The sequence below is a fragment of the Macrotis lagotis genome, chromosome 6 (assembly GCF_037893015.1).
Source record: "Macrotis lagotis isolate mMagLag1 chromosome 6, bilby.v1.9.chrom.fasta, whole genome shotgun sequence".
NCBI lineage: Eukaryota > Metazoa > Chordata > Mammalia > Peramelemorphia > Peramelidae > Macrotis > Macrotis lagotis.
The window spans coordinates 16,578,354-16,602,492 of NC_133663.1; the positions used below are offsets into that span (position 1 = coordinate 16,578,354).

The 24,139-nt window shown below is 41.4% G+C and overlaps 1 protein-coding gene across 1 annotated transcript in view; it reads left to right on the plus strand.

The window, feature by feature from the left end:
- Positions 1-23,198, plus strand: part of LOC141490660 (protein mono-ADP-ribosyltransferase TIPARP-like) — a 39,047-nt gene extending 15,849 nt beyond the window's left edge. Inside the window, 4 exon segments of the mRNA XM_074190805.1 lie at positions 8,004-8,172; positions 10,087-10,268; positions 21,036-21,311; positions 22,460-23,198. Coding sequence (XP_074046906.1) covers positions 8,004-8,172; positions 10,087-10,268; positions 21,036-21,311; positions 22,460-22,907 — 1,075 coding nt within the window. The 3' untranslated portion in view covers positions 22,908-23,198.
- The last annotated feature ends 941 nt before the right edge of the window (positions 23,199-24,139 follow it).

Consider the following 24,139-nt stretch of genomic DNA (forward strand, 5'->3'; position numbering starts at 1 on the left):
GGCCAGGAGAGAGACAGGCAGACCTGGGGTCAAGTCTTCATTCTAAACAGCTGGGGGACCAAAATCAAATCCTGCCTCGATCGATCTTAAGGCAGCTGCTAAGCCCTTTCTGTGACCCGTGAACCACGGATCCAGAGGTCTCTGACAGGTGAACCATTGGCCTAATTTCACCCTAAAGCCAACTCACGCCTCCCAACCCCCCCCCCCCAGGAATAGAGTGGCTTCAGGGTAGAACTTTCTTGTATAAGAATTTTGAAACCAGCATAGATTTCCTCGAATACCCAGTGTTTCACCCCACTCCCCAGCCGTGTCCTCTCCAAGTTGAGACTATTCACAGAAATGTTATGGGTCGCCAAAGACCTGGAAAACACTGTTTCTTCTAAGACAGGAAGTGAGGCAAGGCCGCGGTCCCCCACACGTGAACAAACAAGGACGTGGGCTTTCCACGTACCTCGGGGGTTCGGGCTGCCGTGTTAATCCCCATCGGGCTGGGATGTTCTAGGGCCTACCGCATGTCCCGGACAACCCGGGCTGCCAGAGGAGCGTAGTGTGGAGCACCCAAGGTGCCACCAGGAGCCAGCTGTTTTGTTTGGTGTGCCTGAGAAATATTGCCAGAACTCTGTTTCCAGTCATCCTCCTTATCTGCAGTTTACAACAGGAGGGCCTGTACTTCAAACAGATGCGTTACCTTTTGTCCTCTCCTTTCCCTGTGAAGCAAAGCCTGGGCATGGCTGTTATCTCCCCTCCCCATCCTCCCTAGGGTAGACCTCCAATCCACAAAATTTAGGGATGTGTGTGTGTGTCTGTGTGCACATATGTGTGGATGTATGTGTGCATGTGTGTGTATCCAAAATATATAGGTCTCTATGTTTATATGTAGATTTAGATAGAGATCTAGATAAATGTATTCTATTGTAATTGATTTTTCTTATAATACTATGGATTTTATTTTATAAATATAAAACATTATTCCAAAAAAGGGTCCCCAGAATTCATCAGATGGCCAAAGGAATCCCTGGTCTAAAGGGTGGAATTGTGACAAAATGGTACTGGATATTTTCTTTTTTCAACACACAGCCCCCCACACCCCTTCAAATCCAAAGAAATTCTGCCTCATTTTTCTCCTTAATTTAAAACCTTGAATTTGACTCAGTTCCTTCCTTTGAAAAATGAAGGTGGCGGACTCACTGACTTCCAAGGTCACTTCCTACTCAAAATCTATGTCCCCGTGACTTTGTCATAGGGAAACTTCCCAATCTGATGTTGTCCTTGTAGCACTGGTGGCACAGTGTGAACCCTTAAATGATTATTGAATACTTGATACCCCCAGTACCTTTCCCAACCAAATTGCACATCATTTGTATTATTCCTCATCCACATACTTCTGTTGAGGCTGTCTCCCCAAGAGTTGTGGAGGTTTCATGCTTTGACTTTCTATCTCTGTTATCTAGCACATAGCCTCTCACACAGTAGGAGCTTAATAAATGTTTATTGGTTGATTTGGCTGAGCAGCTTAGAGCACCAAAGGCTTTCTTCTATTGATCCCTGATGACTGAGTCCCTCCCTAAGAATTCAGCATCCTTCTTAAAAAAATAGGATTTAACAATCCTTCTTTTCTTTCTTATCTGTGACAGTTATGTAAGTGTTGCCACTTCTTCAGAGTCTTAATTACCTTGGCTCAGTTTACCTAAACATAAATCAAAGTTATAAAAAACGGTCTGTAAGTATCAAGTGAATTTTTTCTTAAGCCCTGTTGGAAACAAATGTTATCTACTTTGATTGTCACCAGACTTTTTCCCATTTTTTCTCCTCCATTATTTTAGATGATTTCTAAATCATGAAGCTGTCCAGAAATAGCTCTTCTCTGAACTGGGGCCAAAGGGGCGGGGGGACTGAACCTAGGAAAGACAGTGTCATTTATCACAGACTGAGATCATGTTCTTAGAAGCCAGTTTCTCAATAGTATCCTGTTTCCTTTCATTTGTTCTGGTATTCACACCAACATTATTAAGTTTTGGGGTGCTCACAACAATACTATGCGTTTGAGGGTATCCACACCAACACTATTTAGCTTGGAGTGTTCACACCAACACTATTAACTTTGGGATACTCACACCAACAAACACTGCACTTTGGGATGCTTGCGTTGTTCACACCAACAATATTTACTTTGGGATGCTCACACCAACAATATTTACTTTGAGGTATTCACACCAACACCACACACTTTGGGGTGCTTACACCAACACACTCACACACAACGTCTCCTTTTTCTTCTTTCTGGGCTTGTAGGTGCCTGTGGTTATGGAGACACACAAAGGAATCATAATCATGCGGGGGGGCATATTTGCTGAATCAGTGTGGGTGTTGGTGCACAAGACATTGATGAAATATGCTGGAGAATGTCAGACTTAATTAGTTTGTCAAGATATGTGCAGGGTAGGAGGAGAGCAGGGGGAGAGCAGGGGGAGAGCACCAGGAGAGCACCTAAGCCACGAGGATGGCTTCTCTTGTTGGAGCCCAGTTAGTTTGTCTGCAGTCTCATAATGGTGTGAGTGTGTGTGTGCATGTATGTGTTGCCAAAGGAAGCCTCTGGAAGCAGTGAAGTGACTCGCATAACCCCACAACCCCTGACTTGAACTTGATTTCTTTCAAATTTTTCACAAAGGTATTGCATCTTAGGGAAACCAGTTTGGGTTTCATTAATTTACTCATTCCTGGAGTCCCTGGTCTTTTTCTTTTCACATTCTGGATATGTAGATTTAGAGCTGAAAGGGATTTTGGAAGCCAACTAATTCACCCCTTCATTTTTACAGAGAAGGAAACCCAGGCACTGTTTGCCATCTTAATTTTTACAGCAGCTTCCATATTCTGTTCTGGGGGCAACCTCCCACTCCTCATGTGTCACTCATCTTTGTCCTCTATCCCAAAACGGACTTGCCACTGACATCAATTTGATATTAATTCACATCTTACCATCCCACTGTCTGGTTTTCAGCCTCTGATGATTTCCTTTTGCCTCCAAGAACAAATATACAGTACTTATTTGGTTTTCAAAGCCAAAATGAGCCCTTTCCTGCCCTTCTACTCTTATTCCTTACTTTCTGATGCCATACTTCAGTGACATGGACCTCCTACCCATTCTCCAAACAAGACCCTCCATCCCTTGTCCTTAGGCATTTTCTCTAATGCTCTCTCCACTTAACAATTTCCTTGGCTTCCTTTAAGTCCCACCTAAAGCCCCATTTTTTTTTAACAAGACTTCCTTATCCCCCTTAATTCTAGAACCTTCTTTCTATTAATTAGTACCCATTCATCCATGTCTGTAGCTTGTTTGTGTATATTTGTTTGCATATCAGCTTTCCCATTAGATTGTAGTCCTTGAAGGCAGAGACTAGATTGTCTTTGGCCTCTTTGTCTCACATGTAATAGGTGATGGATAAAAACTGATTGATGGACTCATTGTTTAGCCTAATCTTATCCACCTTGGCCAGCTTCTTGTTTCTTCTGCCTTTTTTTTTTGGCTAACCTAGAGAAGACCTTCTACAATAGTTTAGGTTCCTCCACCTCTCATTCTCTTCTTCACCTTCCAATCTGGCTCCTGACCCCGTTATTCCACCCAAAGTTTTAAAGGCCAAATCCAGTGACCTTTTCTCAGTCCTCATCCATGACATGGATGATCACCCTCTTCTCCTTGATGTTCTCTTCCACATGTTTGTGCCGGTACTCTCTCCTGGACCTTCTCTTATCTATATGGCCACACCCATTCCTGGATCTTCATCTGGTTTGCCTTGGCTAGCCTAGGCCCTTCCCCTTCCTCGCTCTGCGGTATTTCATTGAGTGATATCATATGGATTCAACACAGTTATCATTTCCAAACTGAATCCATTCCTCTCTGTTGAGCTATGTTTTCCACTTCTTGGACATTGATGAATAGGTACATGGGAAATGCCTTTTAATCAATTCAACTAATGATTTGATAAAACTATTGGGGAAAAGGGGTGGAGGGGTATTCTGGTCTTCTGGGGCCATTTATTTGGAACCATTTCTGTGTCTCCAACAGAAAAAAATTGTCAGTATTGACTTCTTTCTAACACATGTCCTGTTCAAAAGAAACCCAAGAGGAATCTTTAAAAAAAGAAAACTAATGTTTTCCAATGTTGGATCTGTCTCCGAAGACTCTTAAAAAAGCAGATTGAACGTCAGATCAGGCTACCCACCCATCTCAGCAGCATTCTATTGTAGTGAATGATGACTTTTACCTTTTACCTAAGGGACTGACCTGTGAGCAACCTAGGAATAGGGGCTCACTGGTGTTCTCATGCAAATTCAGATACAGGAAATATCCCCCCTCCAAGTAGCAATTACTTGAATGGTGACCAGAGAAAACTAATTTTGTAATAGTTTCATTATGCAAAGGTTTTTCCCGCCCTCTAGCCAGAGCCCCAATGCCTCAGAGCATACTTGTCAATTAAACGAATGACTTCAAATGCACAGGAAATGCACAGCCGGGAAAAAGCATGGATCTTGCCTATTAACATATGATGAAATTCTGATGACCTCCTTATGGAATTCCTTATTATTTGTTCATAATTGAAAGCAAATCAACTAGAGATTAAGAGGAAGCATGTTTCAGTTTGAAATCTGGGAACGGAGGGTGGTTATGGCTAAGGCTAAAGGGCTGCTCACCCTGGACATGGATTCAAATTCTACCCCTGTGCCCGCAGGCAGGCCACACCCCTGTTCTTGACCTCAATTTCTTCACCTGCAAAGTGAGAGAGTTGGTCTGAGGGCCCTTCAGACTTGATCATGACGCTATGTTGAGGTACCCCAGTGAAACCATCCAGACTGCTGCCTGGCCTGGTACAATAGCTGGGATATCTTAGTGTGTCATCTGATGAGCAATGCCAGCTTTCTGTGGCATGGCTCATTTTAAACAGCAGGTATGTACTAGGAAGCCCATTGTTCCCTCTGCCACTTAGATGCACAATGGCCCAGTTTTAGTCACCCTAGTGGTGGGGGGTTTGCAGAAACTGTTCAGATGCATCATTAAAAGGACCTCTTTGCCTATGAAATGTCTTTGAAACCTTGCCGCCTGCTCATTGATCTAGACCCAATACAAGCAAGGATAGAGGGCAGGAGATCCTACTGGGATGGCCTTCGGGAGGACGTAGGGAAGAGAGGATGACATCAAGGCTCCAGGGGCCACTCGTTCCGTCCGGCAGAGAAGCCAGATCAGACCCTAACTCTGCCGCTTCCCAGTTGAATCACTTGTTCTTTCTGAACCTCAGTTTCCTTCTCTGCAAAATGAGAATCTGGGACCAGATGACCTCTAAGGTCTTTCTAGGTCTCCTTGTATGGAAGAGGGATTTCATTTTTCCTCTTCCCCTCCTCCTTCTCCCTATCCCTCTGTCTGTGTGTTTGCTCATCTGGGTCTCTCTGGCTCTCTCTCTCTCTCTCTCTCTCTCTTATCTTTCTCTGTCTGTCACTCTGCCTCTCAGTGTTCGCCTGAAAAGTGAGAGTTTCTAGGTTCATGTTGTGGTTACTGGTTATATTTGGAGTCCCACGTGATGAGGAAGGAGGGCACCCTGCTTTCCAACAGTGAGTGATCTCACTGGGGCAGAATGGCTTGTGCTCCCTCCTCTCCCCACCCCCCACCATTTTCAAAATTGCACATGTCAGATAATTTTAAAACAGCATCTGGATCCTAGTCATTCATCCAGGCCCTGCTAATTAGTTTAGTGTGGGAGAAAGTTGAGGACTTGTCCACAGGGTAATAGGCTGCTTCTTTTCTCTGCTGCTCGGCACAGACCCTCCTGGTCAGTACCATGTGGCCCATGGGTTTGTGTTGACTCCTCCCCATTCTGAGAGGGGGATCACAGCTGAATTACGGGCATTTGCAATCCGACCAGACCCAGGGTGTAGCGGAGGTACAGAGTGTACCTTGAACTTGGGAGCCCAGCTAGCTGTCTTTTGTGGTCATCCGAGCAGTGACCCCATTCGCTCTGTCCGGAGTTCAGTGGCCCAGCTTGACTCGCTTCCAAAGCCCCAGAATGACAGGCAGGGAGCAATTTACTTAATAGCAACAATCTGTCCAAACACCTGGATTTTCCTATATACCAACATTTCTCCTTTGGCCAGATGGAAAGAAGTCAGCTTGTGGGCTCGGAGGGTCCATTTTAAGATTCCCTCTGGCAAATTGAATTGCTTTTCCAACATTAACAAGGAATAGGATTCCAGGATTTCACATGTCATATAATTAGAGAATATTCCTGAGATTTCAAACTGAAAGAGACCATTGTGACATCTTCTCATCTGTCCCTTGACCAATGCAGAAACTGAGGCTGGAAAGGTTGGGAATTTCTGGAGAACTGGGACTCTGACCCAACTTGCCCCAATTAGGGCACTTTCTATATTGTTCTACTGCCCCTCCCTTCTCTCGTGCCTCTAGTAAAAGCCATTTTTAACTGATATTTAACATTTGTTTATGTAAAAGAACATTCATTTGTTTTCCAAACTTAGAGAATGTTCCATTACAAAAAAAGAAAAAACCCAAATGTTAGTGTTTTAATCAGGTTCCCCTTTATGAATCAGATGTGTGAATTTCCTAAAGGACTCTGATTCATATAGTGTTTCTGTGTCTTGGGGATTTCTTTCTTTTCTTTCTTTCTTTCTTTCTTTCTTTCTTTCTTTCTTTCTTTCTTTCTTTCTTTCTTTCTTTCTCTTTCTTTCTTTCTTTCTCTTACTTTCTTTCTTCCTTCCTTCCTTCCTTCGTTTGTTTCTTTTCTCTTTCTCAGTTCTTCCTTTCTTTCTTCCTTCCTTCCTTTGTTTCTTTTCTTTTCTTTTCTCTTTTTCTCTCTTTCTCTCAGTCTTTTTCTTTTCTTCCTTTTTCTTTTTTCTTTTCTCCCTTTCTCTTTTTCTTTCTCTTTCTGTCTCTCTCTTTTCTATTTCTTCCTTCCATTCTTTCTTTTTTTCTCTAATGAACTTCCAGAGACTGTAAAGGTCTGTTTTTGAAGTGGCACTGTGAATCCCAAACAATTCTAATAATTCTCATAGCTTAGTCCCCTAATAATGAAATCAATGGGTTTTTTTTGTCATACCCTGCTAGCACTTTTGCTTCCCATGGCTTAAAAGATAACACCACTGTTCATTGTTGCTGCAGAAGAGTTTGTGAGAATTACTTAGTTCTCTCTCTAGTACTCTCTGCCATTCATCAAGAAAATGTAAACATTTTCTAGCTTCCCATAGTAAACAGTAAGAGTGCTAGATGATTTTTAACAATGCGTTATATTTATCAGGAATGATGCTAATGCAATTATTAACTACCTACTGTATGTAAACTATCCTAAGCACATTAAAACATCTTCTTTGATCCACAACTCTGGGAGGTAGGTACTATTATACTCATTTTACATAGGGAGAAACTGAGGCAATCAGGTGAAGTAAGTGTCTGGGACAGATTTGAGCTCAGGTCCTAATTCTAGGCTTAGTCTCTATTTAACCGTCTCTCTATTAAAACAAGCATTTATTAGGCAATATTAGAAAATAAATCATCTCTGCTGTCAAGCTTGTTTTAGCTTTGGAATGTGGTTCAGTGGATAGAACTCTGGGCTTGGAGACAGGAAGATCTGAGATATGTCCAACCTCAGACATTGTGTGTGTGTGTGTGTGTGTGTGTGTGTGTGTGTGTGTGTGTGATCTTGGGTAAGTCACTTAACTTCTGTAACTCAGTTTCCTTATCTTTAAAATAAGGGCATTGATCTAGATGTCTTCTAAGATCCCATTCAGCTTTCAACTTATGATCCTATGAAGGAGAAGAAAAATGGGAGATTACATGGGTGTCCATGCTTTGATAATAGATTATCAATATTTGAACACAAGTCTTCCCCTCCTTCATTTCTGTTGAGGACCCTTCCTGCATCCCTCAGAGGGTTTTAACTTGGGCTAGGGCTGAGATGTGTTTTTGTGCATATACTGAATTTTGATTTCCTTGTTCTTTTTAGGGGACATGAATTTTGGGCAGATTTGAATGCAATGAGTGTGTATGACACAACTGAATTTGACCAAATTCGAAGACTGTCCACACCTTCTTCTTTCAATGTCAACTCCAACTACCACACGGTCTGGAAGTATTTCTGCAGAGATCACTTTGGCTGGCGTGAATACCCTGAGGTATTATTGATTGTTAATCATCCAAATTGTATTGGGGCATTTTCTCCCACTTGTGTCTCAACCCAGTAATGACCAGGCACCATTTTTAATCATAGCTGGGGAAATAGTACAGTATAATGGAAGGTTCTGAGTTCAAATCTTATTTCTAAAGCCTACTTACTCTCTGTGTGACATTAAATGTCACTTAAGCTCCTCTATTTCCTCATCTGTAAAATGAAGTTTGACTCAGTAGCCAGTGAGATCTTTCTAAATCCAAGATCTCATAAGTAAGATGCATCTGGGGTTATAGCTATGCTAATTAAAAAGAGCAAAAAGAAAACAAACAAACAAAAAAGCTAGACTGGCTCACCAGATGGAAAACTTACCCTTCTCAATGTTTGTTCATAATCTTTTTATTCCTGTTTTTTCCTATCATCAGAAATAACATTCCCCCCCTTTTTGTTTTGACAAAAACCAAATGCTAACCTCAGAGACTTGTCAAAGCCAGTGGAAAAATTGATCTCAATTATTTATAGTAGAGAATGATAGAAGAAATTGGTATGTCTATATGTGTTTAAATTTAAAATCCAAATGATAAATATTGCCCCATCCCTCCCTTTGGAGCAACTCTCAATCTAAAAAGTGTATATTGGAGTATCTCAGGACCACACCTGGCCCAGGGGAGGAGGTCATGTGATTCTGTTAGCAGTTGAGAGACTAGGAGAGAACAGTCACACTCTGTCCCCTAGGAAGATGTCCTTGCAAATGTTTATTGAGTTGTTCAGGCCAATCAATCATTCCTGTTTCATACTCTGGCCTCTCTTCGAATGCATCCTTAGTCCAAGGTACTGAGGACAGCTCATTAATCACAAAGCAAATAAAGGGAAGGATGCTGGTCAACTCTTCTTGTTTGGTGGAGAATGTCGAATCATGTCTAAAAGCCTTGAAATTGACTTCGGGCGATTCATTTCACGTTTGAAAAATTTGGCCTTTCTCAGTGATTTAAATTTATTTTCCATTTGTGTACTCACATACATACCCAGAGAGTCAAAACAGGGGTATGTTTTTAGACTCTTCCCTCTTTAAAAAGGAATAGAGAAAATGGTGTAAATAATCATAAGACAGAATCATGAGGTGAAATAATTGATGGTCTTTTAGAAGCTACCTAGTATACAGAGAAGATGACTATAAAATGTATTCTCCAGAGAATTTTCTGGCCTTTCATTTTTTCCTTTGGCAGTCTTCTTGGATGTGTGGCTGAATTGATTTATTTAAACTTTGCACAACCCATCTTTAATTCTTCTTATGGAAATTCCCCTAAGAAGCGTAAACAAAAAGAGGTTCACAGCTAGTGAATAGTCACAGCTAAGAGTAGAGTTAGTTAACCTAAGGGTCTCAGTCCTAGGAGAACAGTCCTGAAACCTTTAGTTTGTATTAACATCTGGGATGGGATGGCAATGTGAGACAAGCCGTGCCACATCGAACAGAGAAAGCCACTCTCTGTCTCTCTCTGTCTCTCTCTTTCTGTCTTTCTGTCATCTGTGCCATTTTAACAGATTTTTGACAGATACACTGGATGAGTTGCAATCTGCATCATTGAAAGGGATATCTACATTGAGGAGATACCAAGTGCATTGATGTAGTTGGAGTAGAGGCCTTCTTATTAGCTGTATGAACATGAGAAATTTCATCTCTCCAAGTCTCTATTTCCTCATTTGCCAAGTGATAGATTTGAAAGAGGTTCTGAAGGTCTTTCTGGCATTAAATCTATAGACCCATGTTCCTCTCTTTCTCTCTAGAGCTTGTGACATTGGCAGCATTGTTGGCATTGAACAAAACTGGTGAAGTTGGTGTTTTGCTTTGCTTTGACTGTTTATTAATTTGCTTTCCTCTGGTCCATTTTGTTTTCTAATTGAACAGTCTATTGTTCAACAGTCTGTTATCCGACTGATCGAAGAAAGCAGTTTCCGGGGCCTGCGGGAGGTCCGATTCTCGATGCTGCATCACCAGTACATTCTGAACATCAAGGATAACTACCAGCAAAGCATCTTCACACGAAGGATAATGAAAAAGAGACCCCTCCTGCGGTCCTGTCTGGTGCTGATGCCTTATCTCCAGTAAGTAGACCCCAAAAGGCCTCTCTTAACTTTGTATAGATCTCTTTTCAGCCATATACAGAATTGTTGTCTAGGGAACATCCTTCAATGTGAAAGATACTCTTCTGGAATTGAAGACAATAGTTGGTATGGATCAGATACATTAGAACTTTTCTGGGCACTTGCTATATTTTTATAATATTGTTTAAATGTAATTTTAAGGTTTTGATCACCACCAAGAAGGAACCTTATAATTTACAAAAGCAGACATTTAATATTGACTTTCTTCTTGGAGCTTCACATGGAGATGCCTATAAGGCAGATGGTAGGGGTACCTGTTTTTGTTGTGATCTCACTCAAGTAGAGAATTTTCTATTCAAGCAAGTCAGTAACCATTCTGCAACTGATATACTAAGATAGTTGCTGAGGGACACTGAGAGATTCAGGGCCATGCAACAAAGCCAAGTGCGTTTGAGGTTGCACTTGAACCCATGTCTTCCTTTCTGCTGTGCCGCATTGCTTCTTTCCATTTCATAGGTGAGGAAAGTGAGCTTCAGGGATGGGAAGTACCTTTGTTGCCATGAATCTATTAGTAAGGAGTTGGAAGGAAGGCAGGAGATTCACTCGCACTCCAATTCCAATACTATTTCATAAGAAAGACAACAGCTTATGTGTTACATCACCTTGATTTCCGAATTTGTCCCTTCCCCTCTCCTCCCTAGCGAGCTAAGCCTGGAAACAGACATTAAGAAAGAAGAAAAGGGATGAAGGAAGGAGGGAAAGAAAGAAAAAACATCTCAAATCATGAATTGAGTCTGACAGTATATGCACTATAAAATAAATCTGTATATAATAAGTAGTTATTCAATGCTACTATACCCCCCTTCCTTAACTTCTGAAAATAGAAAAAGAAAGGTGAATTTTCTCAACTTTTCCATGGAACCAAGTTTGGTCATAAAATTATACATCTCTGCTGTCTTTTTATCCCTCTATTATTTAGACTGGAGAACCTGATTCAGATTAGTAGTAATTACCATAGTTTTTTGAGTAAACCTTTTTCAAAGGGCTTTTTGGAGCACTTAGACAGTGGAGAAAGTATGGATAGCAAGGTGGCAGCACATTATTTAGACTGCTAAACCTGAAATCAGGTCCACCCCCCAAAGTGGAATGAAGTTGTATCTAGATTGCCTACAGTGAAGGTCTGTCTTCCTCTGAGAATGGCCCAAGTGCTCATGGTCCCAATTCATGGCCAATTTATTTGTCTTTTCTTTTTTTCTTTTTTTCTTTTCTGGCCGGACTCTTTCACTTGAAAGGTTTATCAGCATGAGTTATAGCAACAAGGAGTTAGCGCCATTTGGGCTAGGATAATTCCTGGGGAGGAGAATGCTCTGGCCAAGACATCCTGGCAGTAGCAAAAATAGGAGTCAGATGCATGATAAAGCATTGGCCTTGGAGTCAGGAGGACAGGAGTTCGAATCCTGCCTCAGACACTTGACACTAGCTTTGTGACCCCGGGCAAGTCACTTCACCCTGATTGCATCGCATCCAGGGCCATCTCCAGTCATCCTGATCCATATCTGGCCACTGGACCTAGATGGCTCTGGAGCAGAAAATGAGACTGACTTCTGCACAGCGCCTTCCCCCCCAACTCTAATTCAATTCATGTGTGTGTCCTGGCATCTTCCCCCGACATCATGGTCTTCTTTGAGAATGTGGGATGAAAAAATAAAAAAACCCAGTGATTTATATAAATCATTTCATCCTTCCCACCTCCTTATGGAGTAAAGAAAGAAAATTCCTTATGGACTAAAGGGAAAAGAATTTCCAAACCAAAGAGGGCATCTCAGACCGGAAACTTGTGAAATCTATATTCTATACGCGGTCTGCCATCTTGCTAACACAAGCGTATTATATTCTAATGAATTCTCCAGGGTTTCTCCTTTCTGAGATGTCCAGTACCAAAGAACCCCTTCTGAATTCATTGATTATATTGTCATCTAGCTCTTTAGTTGTTGCCACCCAATTCCTTTCCTCTGTCTCTGGTTGCCATGGGACCCTCCCCGCCAAGATCGTAAGACCAGGAGCTGACAGATCTAGACCTAGGATGGCTCTTGGAGACCATCTGGTCCAATTCCTTCATCTTGGAGATGAAGAAGCTGAGGCAAAGACCAAGTGATTTACCAAAGGTCATGCAGCTGAAAAATAGCAGAGCTGGGATTTGAATGCAGTTCTTTAACTCCAAATCTAGGGCTCTTCTTTATTATGTATCTCCATCAAACCTCATTTTATAGAAGAGGAAGCTGAGAGAAGAGACTTATCCAAGGTCACAGAGATAGTTAAGAGCCAGCATCAGGGTGTGACCCCAGTTCCTTCTAACCCCAACATCTAATGCTGTTTGCCCTTCTCATGGAACTGCTGGGCAATAGAGTGCCCTGGCTTTAGCATTTACTGCCAGAATTTGTATTTCTTGAGAATTCATCCCACGCTCCAGCCAGATGCTGGTACCATTTGGGGATGGGGGTGGGTGGGTCAGCCTCACTTGGAAAATGCTGATCTGGTCTTGGCTTTTTGGCTTTGAGCAGAGGCTTTCTTCCTTTTCTTTCTCCTTCCTTCCCTCTCTCCCTCATTTCCTCATTTCTTCCTCCCTCCTTCCCTTCCTTCCTTCCCTCCTTCCCCCTTCCTCCATTCCTTCCTCCTTGCCTTCCTTGCTTCCCTTTTGGGTTTTGTTTCATTTCCCCCTCCTTCTTTCCCCTCTAGCCCCCATCTTGTGAACCTTAACCATCATGGCCCCAGTACATTAACAAGACCAAACCCAAGCTTCGAGACACGGACATTATTTTTTAAGAAACACTTCATGTCCAGGAATCCTGGGAGATGAACCATTCTTTGCATCATTACAGCTTGGGGTGAATGTACGCCTTCATCAAAGGCCAAGTGAGGAAAGTGCTACATTGTAGCCTTTTTTTGATTAGAACTAATAAAAATGCCATTTCTGTGATTTTGCCAGCACAGCTGGAGATGTTATTGTCAGAGGCCAGTAGTTAGGAACATATTGTCCTCCTAGTAAGAGGGTGGAAGTCATTAGTGTGACTGGCAGCTGGGCATGCTGGGCCAATCCAATGCGATTTAGCTCCTGGGAGCAGACGAGAATGCTCATTAACTCACTGCATTGGGGGGTGCTTGGGGATGGCAGGGGGAAGTTAATTTGTTCAGAACCTAGAAATAAATGATGATGGGGCCCTCTTTTTTGTTTTTCTTTTAAACAGACTTGTTTTGGAAAACCACAGACGATTAAAAAAATTTGTGGAAGCAGCGGGAGAATTAGTGTCCCATAAAATGTGGCCTATTTCTAAATCTAGTCCCTGACTCCCTAAAATCTGATGACCCTTGCTTAAAATCTGACGACGTCCTGCCAGGAATAATGGTCTGTGGGTTCAAGGGGAGAGCCCCAGGCCCTCAGAGCCACTGGGCCCCTTTGGACCTTTTCAGTCTTCTTACACTTGCCTCCCATCTATGCAGGCAACAATCCAGCTCTTGGTACACCTCATCTCCTGAATCATCCACCCCCAGAGTCCTCCCCTCTGCCTCTTTCTTTCCTGGCTTCCTCCAAGACTCACCTCCAAACCCGTGAGGCCTTTCCTCATCCCCTCTGCTCTGGAGGTTATACCACATTTTTCAGTGGTGTCCAATTCAAATAGAAATGGGCGTCACTGAACCAGTCTAAAGAATCCTTGTGAACCACATTGACTTAGAAAATCACATAAGAAGATTATGTATGCTTTAAAGTATTTTGATTTATCTTGTTAAATATTTCCTGATTGTCAAATAACATAATATTTATCTGGTATATAGTAGGTGTTATATAAATGCTTGCTTTCTTCCCTTCCCTAATTAAATGTGAAGCTGTTTCAGCTGCACTTGGGAGTGTTGGGAGCTGTCACTTCCGGACGCAGCCCACCCAGATTGTGTATTTGGCCTCTGCTCTGTGTATTCTATGTGTACCTAGTTCTTTGTGTGTTACTTCCTCCATTTTTTTAGTTTTTTTAGTTTTTTTTTTTTTTGCAAGGCCGTGGGGTTAAGTGGCTTGCCTAAGGCCACACAGCTAGGTGATACTTCCTCCATTAAATGGATGGTGTCTTTGTTTGTTTTTGAATTTCTACTGCTTGTCCAACAGTCAGCCCTCAATAAATGCATACTAACAGATTCATGACTGATCTGGCTGGCCTTGCACTCCCAAGCTGAGCCCATAGTCTCCCCTCAAGTTGAGGGGGCCAAGGAAGGGCTTCCAAGTCATCGGCGCTGAATGCACGCTATGGCTAATGAGATCCCATTTCTCAAGACGGTCTTAGTCTTAAGGCCCATGGAGCCCAAGCTGCTGGCTAACTTTAAATGCACAAACATGGGGCTACTGACTAACTTCAAACTGAGCAATTTCAAATGCTCCCCATTTCCATGCAACTAAATAGCAAACTCCCAGGCCTGGCATTCAAGGCTCTCAATAATTTGGATCCAGCCTACCTTTCCCATTTTATCTCAGATTATACCTACTCAGTGTTTTCCAAATGGAAGATTTAGTGGATTATTCATTTCCTATCCCCTAAGCTAGCCCTGAATTTCCTACTTCTAAGTCTTTTGTTCATGAATGTTGTTCTGTGACCTCCCAACTTAGGCAATGATTATCATAAGCAGTTCAGATACTTGAAGCTGAAATCTTCCCAGTTGAAAGGGATTTACCCTTTATCAGATTTAGCAAATTGTTCTCATGTCTTTGTCATCCTTTACCAGTATTCTGTACATTTGTTAGAAGAGTTCCTGCCTTATTTATCTCTAAATTGCATCTTATTGTGCCAATTGCATTGTGAAAGTGGTTTATTTTCTGGCTAGATATTTTAGTGAGTATCAGATTGGAAGCTCCTTGAAGCCCAGAATTGTCTTTTGTTTTTTGTTATTGCTAGCCCTTTATTCAATGCTTTTCATCTAACAAATGTTTAATAAGTATTGATGGATGGACCAATGGATGGATTGATGGATGGATGGGCACAGGAACTCTAGCAGATCCTAGGGAACTAGAAAATCTCCAGGTGGGAACCTGGAAATGGGTGATGTGGTTACTGTTAGAATACCAGCCTAGCTGAGGTCACCTGGTTGGCTACACAGTGATGAAAATTTCTGCCACAACTGTAGGGAGATTTCTAGATGGTGAACTGAAAGGTCATCTTCTCCACCCCCTTCAGCAACAGTCAGTGACAAAGCCAGAATTCAAAACTACGATCTCTGGCTCCATATTCAGCATGATTGCTAGAGGACTGTGCTGATGGAGACAGGATGCAATCAGGACCCCTGCAGGGGCATGTCTGGAGGAGCAGAAAGCTTTCTACCAGATTCTTGAGAAATGTCTGTATGTTCCCTTGCACCATACCAGCACATCTTGGTATTGATATAGCAGGAGACAAATCAAGCATAAGCGCCATCCTCTCATTTGAGGTGACAGGCTTGTTATCGAAAATCTGGCTTCTTATTCTGCGGTTCTCAGATAATAGCTATGGTTAAAGTAAACAAGTTCGGGTTTTGGCAATATTAATTGAAATGGGATTGAGACAGTTTCTGATTGTTCCAGAAAAAAATAGATTTTTGTAAATTAGATACTCCCTATGAAATCTTGTTTATATTGTTCATTAGTTTAGAAGATTATTTTTCACAGGAAATAGAACGATGAATTCAATAATTGGTGACATTTATAGAGCACTTAACACACATCTTATTTGGCTTTCCTAACAGTCTCTGTGGTAGGTATTGTCGGCATTACTAGTCCAACTTTATGGTAGTATGCATCAGGGGCTGTGCCTTGGAGCAAAGTCTTGTCCCTGACTGTCCTTACTTTGTGACCCTGGGCAAGTCACTTGACCCCTTCTTAATTCTAGGCATCTCTGGAAGACTATCCATTTTAAACAAGATTCTGATCTGTATTTTTGAAGAGAGTTTTTATACCAGGAGTTCTATGTTCATATACTGTCACAAGTCAGGTCTAAGAAAAAATTCTTATAATTGAGACTTAAGCAATTTTCTGTGATTTGCCCATCATCATTATATATTTGGTGGGATTGGAAACTAGATTACTTGCGCAATCAAAGCTTACATTGTTTGCATTCCACTTTCCATAGCACATCTTCCATTTGGATAGTGGGAAGAGCCAGTAGCCCAGCAGTCAGTGGTATGTGAATCACAGTGAAGCCGGGAGCCGGCCCTACCAGGATGAGCTTTAAAGGCAGTGACTACAGATCATCTGGAAAATGAATGACCGACCCTTAGGTTATATGCAGGAACTATGATAGATGTTTATTGAGACTAGCTTCCATTCCTTATCAAATTATTGTAGGCCAGTAAATTGTGGGAATGCAGAGAAAAAGCAAAAATAATTACTTCATCATGAGTGTGTGAATTATGGCAAACCTTTTTGCTTTGGATCTTGAGCATCCCAACAACTGAGACCATGGCCAGCATACAGGCCCAACATTATCTTGAGTGAGAAGTGTCCTTTTGGGGAATCCTAGTGAGAAGAAAACTAACTCACTGTCATAATCCACTTCTCAGGGCACTAGTTCTGCTACCTTAAGGGTTAGCCCTGAATGTCTAGACATTGGCAGAGGAATGGGGGTGGGGATGGGATCTCAAAGAGAGAAGGACTTCTGGCACGTCTGGATGGGCTTAGATACAGGTGTTCCTCCTTGAGTCTGTGATTATCAAAACATGTAGAGTCTGTGTATTTTAGAAATTGGTAGACAATGGGAGAGGAAAACAGTGAAGGAGACTGTCTTATCTTCAGTTTCAGGTCTTCATCCCTAAAATCAAGAGATCCTGAACTAATTTGGATAGGTACACTCAAAGGAGATCTGATCTTTCTCCCTTACCCCCCAGAATGATGTGAGTGTTCAGGGGAGCCCCCAGACCTGAATAGAACCAAAGAAATTGATGGGGGAGATGCAATTAGCTCAGTACTTTAAATGAAATACTGTATGTGAAACATTTTACAATATTTCAGGTTTTATATAAATGGTCAATTATTATGATTACTACTAAAGATAACTACTCTTCCTAAATGGTTTATATTAAGCCCATAATTTTGAAAACCAGACAAGATCAATAGCAATAAGGGAAACCAGGGGTAGAAATTCTGCTAGTCGCCTGAATTCCTGTCCCTACTATTACTGTTTCTTTCCTATAGTTTGGTTTATCTTGAGACTGTATTTCCTGCTGTCATTGGTGCATTCACATTTTATTTTGACCACTTAGTTATTACATTTTTGACCAGATCTGTGATTTCAACTGTGAGAAACTCCTGGCTTGGAATGGAAACTCCCTTTCCTTCTTCTCTAGAAGCTCCTCCATCACTTACAGGCTGACTTGCCCATATTCAGATAACTAGATGTTGCCTAAACTTGGGTCTTTCTTGACTCCAAAGCTGATCCTCTTAAGTCATGATGCTTCTCATGACTGTATGTTGTCATAACATCATTGTTGCTTCACATTCCTACAGTACTTGATTTACAAAAAGTTTTCCTCATGAAGCATGTAATTCAGCTAATGTTATTCCCAGGTTTGAAGAAATAGTGACAGATCTAGGACCAATAGGGTAAGAAAGTGCTTAGTTGGCCTTGGTGAATTCAGATCACCTGATATCCACCTTGGATACTGAAAGGATGGGCAGATAAGATTGGTTGAATCCCACCACTGATGGTCAAAAAGTGATGGGAAAGGGGAGAGGCACTCAAGACTGATCAAAAACAAAGATCTCTAGTAAAGAAAGCAACAACAAAAGGAAAGAATTAGAGACTGTAAATTTATGGGCCAGTGAACTTGACTTGGTTCTCTAGAAAAATTGTAGGACAGATAATTAAAGAGATGGTCAGGGACTAGCCAGAAACAGAAGTTGACCATGGCTTCCATTGACAAAAAGCCAGCCAGCTTGTTAGACAAACTTGTCTTTTTTATTAGTGAACTGGTATATGATAGGTATCATGTAGATATGATTTACAACGATTTGGACAAAGTATTGATAAATGATCTCATGGTATTCTTATGGGAAGGATGGGAAGGTAGATCTCAACTCTTTTTCAATAATAATGAGGTAACATTTATTTAAAGCTTTATTTAAAGTTAGCAAAATCCTTTATAAATGGTATCTCATTTGATCCTGAAAATCCTTATTGGACCCATTTTACAGTCCAGGAATCTGAGGCAGGTAGCAATTAAGTGATCTGCCTGAGGTCACATTCCTAAGAAGTTTCTAAGACTGGATTTGAACTCATCTCCCTGACTACAGGTCTTAAATAACACTCTATCCACTGTGTCACTTAAGTAGATTTGTAACTGGTTGAAAACTCAAATTCATTAAGGATTGAGATTAAGGATCCAAAAGGTTTGCTAGGCAAAAGCTTTGGGTGGAATCAGATTAAGATAACGATTCGGGAGGAGTACGTGTGAAGCTATAGAGTCCTTCAGCGCTTAGCACCATGAGCCTGGGAACCATTCGAAGATTCGGGCATTCCATGCCAATAAGTCATGGGCTGCCCCGTCTTGCTCCCTAGCACTCATGCTCTCAGAGCCAGGTGTTCACCAGCTTCTTTGTAAGGAAGCATTCTTCAACTCTTTTCCTTTAGAGGGAAGGGGAAAGGTTGGCAATGTTTCAACTAGATTGGAGGCGTCTGAGAGAAAAGAGATTGTCTTCTGTTTATTTGCTTGTATCCCACAACACAGAGGAAGATGACTCAACGTACATGTGCCTCTGGGATGACTGTGACTGAATTTATTGAGTAAAGGTCTTTAGGTTTGAATGCATTTCCCAAGCCTCCCACTCATAGAGAGTCATGTCTGGGGTGGCCTGGTCCGAGCAGTGGTTTCAGGCAAGGTGTCCCCCCCCCCCCCCCATTAGTTTAGGTTCCCCACTGAAGCACATCATTTCGCTAGAATCACAATCTGCCCGCATTCTCCTGACTTTCCTGCTGAGCACTGTTACTTGTCTGGCCCTGGAACTACGACCAGGTGTGGGTATTTGTTTTCTCCTTTTCCCTTCCCCGTCTTTCTTCCCCTGTTAGGAAAAGGGTTGGGAAGGTTGATTATATGGAAGCACTTAATCAGGGGAAAATCAACCAGTGCTCTAAGTTTCTGCTGCTGCTATTTGGGTTTGAAGGTCCTTGCAAATAAGTAACCTGATTTTAAAAAGGGCACAGATCCAGGCTTCTTTCTCTGTTCAATAGCTATTCCCAGCCTTTTTTGTGGGTGTCCTGGACCCCATTGGGAATCTGGCAAAGCTCAAGGAGCCCTTCTCAGAATGATGTTTTTAAATGTGTAAAAGAAAACATAGGATTTCAAAGGAATTCAATTATATTGAAAGAGTCATCAAAACATTTTTAAAATAAGTTCAAGGACCCCAGGTGTAGTAGCCCTGGCATTAGAGAATGCATCAGTCTGACTGCCCTCAATTTACCCATCACCTTTTTCAGATCCTTCTTTTTGTTTTCTTTTTAATTTATGAAAACCTTTCACTTTTTTTAAAAAACATTACCATCATTCTGGCATATCCCTGTTCCCCTTTTCCCCACAACTCAATCCACTGTCCTTTGTAACAAAGAAAACAGTTAAATAAGACCAAGCAATTGCCTTTGATGGCACAAGTGACATTTTGTACCCATAAATGCAAGCTCCTGCAAGAAAAAAAAGGAAGGTTACTTCATGCTCTACCCCCACATCCATTTACCTGGCTACTCTAATATAAAAAAACCCACTGATGGTTTGTTTGGAAAGATTTTAAGTTATTTTCTTGTCATTTACCAAATGGCGTGATTTAACACTCCATAATGGTCGACTTTACAACAACATGTAAAATACAAAATCCACTAAAGGTCAGACGGTCTTGTTGGTACTTGCTCAGAGCTGAAGTGAGTTGGGATGCTGGCTGGGGAGACAATGGTCAGGAAAGAAGGGTGGAGGCTTGATGCTTAAAGCATTGTTCTGTATCCCTAGGGGTATCACTTCCCCCAAGATGCTCCTTAATCAATTGATTACCAATGTATATACTTTTGGGGTGGAGAAAGACACTAGATATCCCTGGGCTAATAAGATTGTTCAGACAACACGATACATGCACTCTAGAATTGTCACCAATCACAATTTTTGTCAACTTTAGGTGACTGCTGTATATAGTTTTAAGTAAAGGAAGAAATTAATTTAGTTCCCCTCATTCCTGCCTCCATTGATGATGATGTTTGAAAAAACCAGATAAGCTCTCATTGCTTACTTGAGATGAGCTTCTTTGTATGTACAAACCTAAGATATCCAAGATATCTCTGACTTAGAATCTATTGGATACTGTCTGGCAGGCTGCTCCTGCCTTCCCTCTGAGAATCTGCACTGGAGCTTTGGCAGGACCTCAGAGGTCATTGAACCCAACCCTCTTCTTTTTATAGAAGAAAGTGAGGGTCAGAGAGGAGATGGGCTGTGGCCAGGTTCCATGATTAGTAAGCATTTACAGTCAAGAAAATCTCATCATTGCCTTGGCAGACAGTGTTTCCTATATCTGCCGCTCCTTAAATGTCATTTATTTATATATATATATATATATATTTTAAGAATTATCCATGCTTTGTCAATTCTAACCATGCATATAATTACTAAGTTTTAAACAATACATTTACACTTTGGTAAAACATTAGTTGTGACTACCCAGTAAGAGTTCAAAACTCATTTATTTCAATGTGTTGTAAACCTAAACTTTCTTTTCTCCCAAATCAGGACCCTTGGTGGTGTGCCTCCATTGCCTCCTTCTGCCTCTGAAACAGCCTCTTCCCAGGTCTTCTGTCCATCTGTAGTGACCTCAGCCAACTTTTATCCCGAAACCTGGATTGCTATGGATCCATCTCAGGACTTCATCCAAGTGCCTGTTTCCAAGGAAGACAAAAGCTACCGAACCATTTATAATCTCTTTCATAAGACTGTGCCTGAGATTAAATATAGAATCTTGAAAATACTTCGAGTGCAGAACCAGTTTCTTTGGGAAAAATATAAAAGGTGAGTCAAAGGCCTGCCACTTCCTGGGGCTGGGGGCACAGTGTAGAACAGGGAAAGGGAGGAGCTAACTGAAGAATGACAAATAAAATATAAATAACCTAGGAAAGTCTGTTTTTCAGCTAAGTTACTCATTGAGGACCTGATTAGCAATATCAAGTTAACAAATTTTAATATGATGCAAGTTGAGTGTTGAGAAGAGTTAAGAACTAAGAAGAGTTGGAATGGGATAAATCAGGGGAACCTTCCTGTACAGTTGAAATTTGAGCATGATTTGGAAGGAGGAGAGCTAAAGATGAGTAGAGAGGAAGGAGGGGAAGGATGGTTTCCCTTTCCAAGGGGGGAGATAAAAATCCATAAAGAAAAATTTCTTAAGATCTTACATTGGAAACCAGAGCCAAACCAACCCTCTTATTTTAGAGATGAGGTAACTTGAGACTGATAAAGGGGAATAAGAGGAAGCCCTGAAGCCATCCAATTCAATGCATTCATTTTACACATGGGAGATCTAATGAGGTTCCAGTAGTTAGCCCAAGAACATATAGATAATGAGTAGAAGAGTATGGATTTGAATTCAGCACTCTTCACACAATCTCCCAAAGTTTGTACGAGCCTAGATATGAAAATAAACTTAGTGGCCACTATATGTAAGACTAGGAATTAAAGATATGAAAACCAAAATGTCACTTTAAAAAAAAGCAGATACCAGGCATCAGACCCTCAGCTGGTGGGAAACATGTACCAGTGACACCTCTGAGTACAGCCTCAACCAGATTAAAATGTATTTGGAAAATATAAACCAAAAAAAAAAATTAAACTACAATAAAAACAGATGATGTTAATGGATCCTTATGTATGGCACACTGGCCTATTTCTATTTGAGTGTGACAACATTACCCTAAGGAATTAGAGATTCTTTTTAAGGCCAATATAGTTCCTTTTACTCAGACTATAATAGCTATCTCAGAATCTCCCCCCCCCCCCCCTTAACTGACCTCCTTACCATTCCCTACTTTTAAATGGGTTTATACTTCTCATAATTTCCCTCGTGAAATGAAGAAATTTTAAAATAAAACTATTTACCAAATCTTGGCCATTAAAAGCAATTCTTTACTTCCTTCTTCCAATTCCCTCATCCCTCTTTGCACCAGGAAAAAGGAATACATGGCTAAGAAGGCCAATGACATTAGCAGAATAATGAATGAGCGGCATCTCTTCCATGGGACATCCCAAGATGTGGTGGATGGCATCTGTAAGCACAACTTTGACCCACGTGTGTGTGGCAAGCATGCTACCATGTTCGGACAAGGCAGTTATTTTGCAAGGAAGGCAAGTTATTCCCACAGCTTCTCCAAGAGGTCCCCCAAAGGAGTCCATTTTATGTTTCTGGCGAAAGTGTTAACTGGAAGATACACAGTAGGCAACCACAATATGAGAAGACCACCTCCAGTGAATCCAGACAGCATAACCAGTGACCTGTATGACTCCTGCGTGGATAATTACTTTGAGCCTCAGATTTTTGTCATTTTTAATGATGACCAGAGCTACCCATATTTTGTTATCCAGTATGAAGAAGTCAGTAACACCGTCACCATTTGAAAATCCTTGATACTGCTAAATTATTTGAAATAAGTCCTGTCCAGCATTTGTAGCCAGTTTTGGGGGTGGGAGAGGAAGCAGTCAGGAAAGGGAGTGCTAAAAAGAAGGCATTGCCCAGAGCTGTGTTGTTTACTGTTTTTCCTTTTTGTCTATTTCTTCTTTGTCTTTTTTCCTTCTTTCTTTTTCTTCTTTTTCCTCATCTTTTCCTTTTCTTTCCTTGATTGTCTTCTTTTATTTTGTCCTTCCTTTTTCTTTTCTTTTGTTTTTTTTTCCCCTCAATTTGTCTTTTCTTTTTTTTGTTGCCTGTATTCCTCTTCTCTCCCCCACCCCCTGAGCTTTAAAAAAAATGACTGGGAATTGAGATCATTTCTAAGAAACCTCAGAAACACACATACCACAAATCTAATAATTAACCAACTACAGGCCGGTTGATTATTTGCCAAGTGTTTTCCATGTACTCTGATTGGAAAGTATGGGCTGACTATATTGTTCTGTTACGCTTGTATGTGCAGAGCGTTGTGACGCCTACTTAGGTGTTTTGAAAATGGAGCATTAATCCTACTAAGTATAGAAATAATGACTCAGGCCAGAGAAAGATTAAATAAGAGACATAAGGAAGTTAGGGCTGCAGAAAAGAAAGAAGAATCGGGTCCTGTGGTCTCGACTGCTTTAACACAGGTGAGAGGAACAAGCTAGAAAATCATTAGATTGTAAGCTCCTTGAGGGCAAGGACTGTCTTTTGCCTCTTTTCGTATTTCCAGCACTTAGCACAGTGCCTGGGCACATAGTAGGCGCTTAATAAATGTTTATTGATTGATTGGTGACCAGGTCCAGTAGAATTCTGTAGTTTCTATGGGAAGTCCTCCAGGGTTCTATGGAAAACTAGAATTGTCAGTGCTTTGAGAAAAATGTTGGTCATGGGACATGCCATGTCAGCATTTGCTTTGTTTAGAAATCGGCAAAAAAAACCGAAATCTCCCATCTCACTCACCAACCATGAATGGAACAAGAAAATGGGTAGTTCATGGACTCAAAGTCAGACATCATTGCCAATGGAACAGCCCCAACTCCTGCTCCCCTATTCTTCCATTGGACCTCCTTTGTGACTCAAGGCCCATGCCCTGCCTTGCAGAGATGTGGGCAAGGATGTCCTGCAGTGCCATGCTCATCTCAGGCACTCCAACAGTGATTGCTGATTTTGATCCATTAGTAGAAAGGAGATGATTCCAACT